Source organism: Oryctolagus cuniculus, chromosome 1 (genome assembly GCF_051225735.1).
Source record: "Oryctolagus cuniculus isolate XC-2025 breed Fujian yellow rabbit chromosome 1, ASM5122573v1, whole genome shotgun sequence".
Taxonomy (NCBI): domain Eukaryota; kingdom Metazoa; phylum Chordata; class Mammalia; order Lagomorpha; family Leporidae; genus Oryctolagus; species Oryctolagus cuniculus.
This window is the reverse complement of record NC_142867.1, coordinates 141,645,753-141,651,449: the sequence shown is the minus strand read 5'-3', so window position 1 is coordinate 141,651,449 and position 5,697 is coordinate 141,645,753. Positions and strand designations below refer to the sequence as shown.

Below are 5,697 nucleotides of genomic sequence, written 5' to 3'. Positions count from 1 at the left end.
GGTTTTTATGTGATCACAGCCTCCACTTGTCTGGAATTAAATAGTTGGGAGTGCAACTGCTGGATCAGACATTATCACATCAGTATGTTTGGTTTTCTAAGAAACGGACCATGTGGGTGACACAATCTGTCCTCACCATGTGAGTGACACAATCTGTCTCCATCCTCTCCGGTTTTTTATTTTGGCAGATCTCATAAGATCTGATAAGAGACAGTGATATCTCCTTGTCATTTTAGTTTGCACAGCCCCAGTGGTGGAGTGAAGTTGAATGCCTTCACATGAACTTACGTATTCTGTACATCCTCTCTGGGGAGCTACCTATTCATGTCTTTTGCCCATTTCCTAGTTGTAGAGTTTGTTTTGTCACATGTGCATTTGCAAATATTCCCTCCGCACCTGTCATCTGTCTCTGCAAGGTCTTCCTCAGAAGGAAGGCTTCTCATTTGGATTAGTCCTGTCTGAGCTACTGTAGTGCTCGCTGGGTCATGCCTTTCATGACAAGTCTGCGAACTCGTGGCCCTAAGCCCTGAAGATTTTCTCTCTTTTTTTTTCCTAAAACTTTTGATTAAAAAAAAAAAAACACCTTTGGCTGTCGGAAGCCTGCAATCTGTTTTGTGCTCATTTTCATTTCGTGCGGGAGGTTTCTGTGCTCCTCACCCTCCATGGGCAGACCCCAGCCCTCTGGCTCTCAAAACCACAAGGAAGGCGGAGACGCGCGTGGTCGCCAGGTGTGCGGGAGAAGCACAGGACCACACACACCCATGAGTGAGCACCAGCAGCTCCCCCGGCTTGAATCTCCCAGAGCCACTCCTCCTCTGTTAATACCTTCCAAACACTAACCACTAAGAGTACCTGGGAACTATACACTCTCTGCACTGGAATGCAAATATTTGTTCACTTAAGGTGGGGGAGAGGAATCTCACTTTGCCTCCTTCCTACCCTCACTCCATTGTGTTTCCACAGGAGGGCCCCTGGAGGTTACTCTCCCAGCTCTCAGATTTGGGGGCCCTAGAGGTGTGGCCACCCTGGGGAGTGGGGAGGGAGCAGAGGACTGATGCGTATAGGATGAAGGTGAGTTTCCTGTGAGGGTGCGACATCACTGGAGGTGGAAGACAGCTGGCTCTCTCTGCCCAGGCCGGGGCAGGAAGGGAAGCATCCTGGCGTGCAGTGCCCTGAGCAGGCACCCGTGAGTGGGCCCCGGTTCTGTCTTTGCGGTTCCTTCACGCTGGGCACTGCGGATGCCAGGTTAATGATCTCAGCAAGGTGGTCGCAGACTGTGGAGAAGCTTCCAGAAAGCCCCGAGACGGCTTAGGAGAGGGAACTCCCTCCCCTGCCCATCTGTGCCGCTGGAAGTTAAGAATCCTTGTGCCCTGTGCAGGCATCTGGCGACCAAACCAGAGCCCCTGAGCCTGGGTCTTCTTGCTGATTCTGGACAAAATCTCTTCTCACTTCCCAAAGCACGTGGGTAAGGAGAAACAAGACATGGGGAGGGTCCCTGGAGCGTCCTGGGGCGAGGCCAGTGGGACAGCCTTGCAAAGGTCCAAAGCCACAGGCCAGGCTGAGCAGTGAGCAGTGAGCCAGGCTGACAGCGGCTGGAGCTGTGGATTCGGGGTGGGGGGTTCCCTTAGTGAGGAGCTGCCCATCAGCAGCAGAAGGGCCCCCCCAGAGCCCCCTCAGTCACCCATGCCCCTCACTCATCTAAGCATTTACCGCTGAGGAAGTGAGGAAGTACCATAACTATTTCTTGAACTTCACGGCCTCCTTCTCCCCGCACAGATTGGAGCCCACGTGGAACTAAAAGTTCAAAAGTGGAGGGGAAGGAAAAGGACGCAGCCTCTCTGAAACTTCCAGCAGCCCCGGCTCTGTGGCTGAGCTTACGTCCTGGATGGACGAGGGCGTGGGGGAGGGCAGGGCCAGCTCTGTGCTTGGGGAATCGGTGGGTGCTTTCCTAGCCCCCACCCCCCTATACACACACACACACACACACACACACACGGGCAATTCCAGCTGGGCTCCCCCGCTTCTTCTCCCCTGCAAAGCTGAGTTTGGGTGGCCCTGGCTTTTGTGCGGGAGATGTCTTTAGCACGCTGTCCTAATCCATTTTTTCATCAGCTCCTTGCTAACAAAGGGCCCCCTAAGCCCCTGGAAACCCCCCTCCGACGCCGATTATGGGTTTCCTGGTGTCAGTCAGGGCCTGTTTGTCAGGGTGAGGGTGGAGTGTGTGAGCGGGGAGGGCGGGAGGCAGGGCCCAAGGAGTTCCAAGCCCAGCGCCTCCGTGTGTGGTCCCAGGCTGGCCCTGGCTCCCGGCAATCCTGGCTCGGGTTAAACTCCAGCGTCACTGAATGAGTCCCTTATCCACTTGCGCTAACACTGAGGGGGTTTGACAGGGCACTGTGGGTAAACAGCAAAAGCAAACAAGCGCACGTATTGAGCTCAGCACTTTTAATATTTAAACACGCCCGCTGCAGCCAGCAAGGCCGCGGGGGCTGCCAGGCCTCTTTCAGGTGGATGCGCTGTGGCTCCGAGGGCCCAGCCCTGCTGCTCTCTCCATTGCCCGCTCGCGCTCTCTCTCCCTCCCTCCAGGACCTGTGTGGCCTCCCAGGCCTGCAGACCCCCAGGGCTGTGGAAGTCACTCACAACCAGATGTGATGAAAGCCCAGCTCGGAGGTCCCCACCCTGGGACAAACAGAAATCCAGGCAGTCCCTCCCGGTGGAAAACCGAGCTCTCCGAAGGCAGCTTAATTAAAATGCTAAGCATCGGGAGGCTGTGGGTAGTGGAAGCCGGGAACAGGTACAACAAACACTGGCTCTGGCTCTGGAGACACGGCCTGGGCTCCCCACCCCACCGCGCCGGTGACTGGGGCCCCTCCCTGCCGGGACGGGATGGCACCAGGCAGCCGCCCACCAGCTGGAAGCGGCTCTCTGATTTATGGGGCAGGGCGCGCTGTAAAGTCAGTAATTCCCCAGGGCCAGAGAAAGTCCGTGCCCCACCCCCACTCCCACCAAAGAGGCTTCTGGAGCCCCCAGCGGGGGGGCGAGGGCGAGGGCGAGGGTGGGGGTGTCCCCCTGAGCCAGCCGGAGCCTGGCCAGCCAGCCCCCAACCCCCACCCCCGGGCCAGACGCCCCCCGGTGCCACGCGAGGACCTGAATAGGCTCTCTGTCTGCCAGAGCAAACAAGATCCCCTGGGTGGGGCGCCCGGCACAGGCTGCAAGCGAGCGATCAGGACGTGGGGGCGGACGGGGACCTCCCACCCGCCCGGCGGGTCCGTGCGGGAAGGGGGCTTGTCTAGTAGTTCGGGCTGCACGGGGGTGGGGGGAGGGGCTGCAGATGCACCGCCCACTGGCCCCATTCAGGAAGACGAGGCCCGGGGACTGTTCCAGGGTCCCCCTCCGGCCAGAGCCAACTCCTGCCACCCAGGCGGCTTCCTCCAAGTCGGGCCCGCCCCCTGTCCGCGCGCAGCGTTTGGGGATGCGCCGCGTCCAGGTTCCAGCTTCCTGTTTCCTGCCCGTAAAATGGGGCTGTTGGCACGGAGTTCGCAGGGCCGCTTGCGCTGGAGTTTGGAAAAGTGCCCACCTGGGCAGCGCAACTCCTCCATGAGCGGCTGCCCTTGGAATTCCCGCTTGGGGGCAGTCGCCTGGCGGCCTCCAGTCTGGCTGAGGGCAGCAGGACTGGTGGGGTGGGAGGGGGTACGGGGGAGGGGCTCCGGCACCACCCCCACCCCCACCTCCCCCGTGCCAGACTCTACGGGCGCTCCTGTCCCTCATGTAGGGGCCTGCTTGGAACCACCTACAACACCTAGCACCACGGAAATGCTACACTCTACTGTAGCCTGCACTATTCAATACAGACGAAATTTTTAAAATATTTTCCATCTCTGGTTAGTTGAATCTCTGGATACCAAACGTACAGAATAGGGGGCCAACTGCCTCCCCATGCCCTGCCCACAGAGGTCTCTGAGCCCCACCCCCAACATGCTCCGCACCTACAGGTGGCTCGGCAGCCTCTTGAATTCTAGCCTTCAACATGCTCAAAGCAGAGCACAGAGCTGCAGCTCGGGAAAGACCCGTGCTCCTCCTGCGTGTCAGAAGGGAGAATTCTGGGGCTGGCGCTGTGGCGTAGTAGGCTAAGCCTCCGCTTGCAGCGCCAGCATTCCATATGGGTGTGGGTTCATGTCCTGGCTGCTCCTCTTCCCATCCAGCTCTCTGCTATGGCCTGGGAAAGCAGTAGAAGATGGCCCAAGTCCTTGGGCCCCTGCACCTGCGTGGGAGACCCAGAAGAAGCTCCTGGCTCCTGGCTTCAAATCGGCGCAGCTGTGGCCATTGCAGCCATTTGGGGAGTGAACCAGCAGACAGAAGACCTCTCTCTCTCTCTCTCTCTCTCTCTCTCTCTCACTCTGCCTCTCAAATACTTAAACAAACATTTTTAATTAAAGAAAAAAGAAAGAAGACATCTGTGACTGTGTGCGGGCACTGTGGGAAGCAACAGGGGGACTGAGGGAGACCCTGGAGTGCCTTCCGTGGCCACGCCCCCACCCCCCACACACCCCCAGTTTGGAAGCCTGAAGGATACAGAGAAAAAGATGTATTGTGCACAGAGTAGATGCTCGGTGAACTCGTGCTGACATTGCGTGGTTTATGCTGGTACACAAGGACGGACACTTTTAGAAAAGTGGCTCCCAAGACTTTTCAAACCCGGATTTGTCAGGGTGGGCCACAGGCCAGGAGTGGCGGCAGCCCCGCAGGGTGAGCCTCACCGCCCACGCGAGGAGGAAAGGCTGTGGCGCATGTGTGTGACAGGCAGCACTGAGGGGCCGGGGAAGGCTGCACCCACACCTGGACCTGCTGGGTCCTGTGTCCCGACGGCCAGGACAGTATCCTCTGGACTTCCTGGGTGACGCCATCCCTGCTTGGCACCCAAGTACTTCCTCAGGGCCTCCTGACCTTTCAGTCCCTGGGCCCGGCTTCCTCACCGGGGTGGGGGCCGGTGTTGTGGGAAAGCTGGTTAAGCCGCCTCTTGGGGTCCCGGGATTCCATTATCAGAGCACTGGTTCAAATCCCGGCTGCACTGCTTCCAATCGAGCGCCCTACTAATGCACCTGGGAAGGCAGCAGAAGATGGCCCAAGAGCTTGGGCCCCTGCACCACATGGGCGACCCAGATGGAGTTCCTGGCTCCTGGCCATTGTGGCCATTTGGGGTGTGAACCAGTGAATGGAAGATCTCTCTCTGTATCTCTCTCCCTCTCCCCTCTCCTCCCCTCTCTCCTCTCCTCACCTTTTCTCTCTTCTCTCTCTCTCCCTCCCCCTCTGTCACTCTGTCTTTCAAATAAATAAATAAATCTTTAAAAAAAAAAACACACCACAGTTCTGGCCATTTCCAGTAACTCTCACAGTCTCCAGATAGACGCGAGGTAAACCACACACCAATCATGAGGATCCCAAGAAGGAAACCCTCTGGTTTCTGTCTGTCCTCCCACTTGTCCTCCTGCCTGCCCACACGTTGTCTCGGGACACACATGACTGCAATTTCTCCTCCAGGAAGGAAAACAGGAACACAAGGAAAGGAGCGGCCATGATGCCCGGGAGAAAACACGCCTGGGGACGCACCCAACTTGCTGCTCAGTACCTGGCGGATGGCGATAGCACAGAAGCAGCAAACCTATTGGCTCGCGTATTACAAAGTTCAGAATGGAGCTGGTG

The 5,697-nt window shown here is 57.8% G+C and overlaps 1 protein-coding gene across 3 annotated transcripts; it reads left to right on the top strand.

Annotated features, from left to right (window-relative positions):
• The first annotated feature begins 950 nt into the window (after nucleotides 1-950).
• Nucleotides 951-4,441, top strand: LOC149128674 (uncharacterized). 3 transcript variants are annotated; one of them, XM_089335740.1, is made up of 3 exons: nucleotides 951-1,071; nucleotides 1,379-1,465; nucleotides 1,777-4,186. In XM_089335740.1, exon 3 carries the CDS (start codon nucleotides 2,884-2,886, stop codon nucleotides 3,859-3,861), a length of 978 nt encoding a protein of 325 aa, XP_089191866.1. In that variant the 5' UTR covers nucleotides 951-1,071; nucleotides 1,379-1,465; nucleotides 1,777-2,883; the 3' UTR covers nucleotides 3,862-4,186. The 3 variants fall into 3 exon arrangements, 1 of the variants encoding a protein (XP_089191866.1); XR_016235995.1 differs by lacking the exons at nucleotides 1,379-1,465; nucleotides 1,777-4,186 and adding an exon at nucleotides 4,200-4,441 and having other exon boundaries at nucleotides 960-1,071; XR_016235993.1 differs by lacking the exons at nucleotides 951-1,071; nucleotides 1,777-4,186 and adding an exon at nucleotides 4,200-4,441 and having other exon boundaries at nucleotides 1,079-1,465.
• The last annotated feature ends 1,256 nt before the right edge of the window (nucleotides 4,442-5,697 follow it).

Bases quoted from the DNA above. Each gene is read 5' to 3' on its own strand.
- LOC149128674 (XM_089335740.1), top strand. From the start codon at position 2,884: ATGGCACCAGGCAGCCGCCCACCAGCTGGAAGCGGCTCTCTGATTTAT.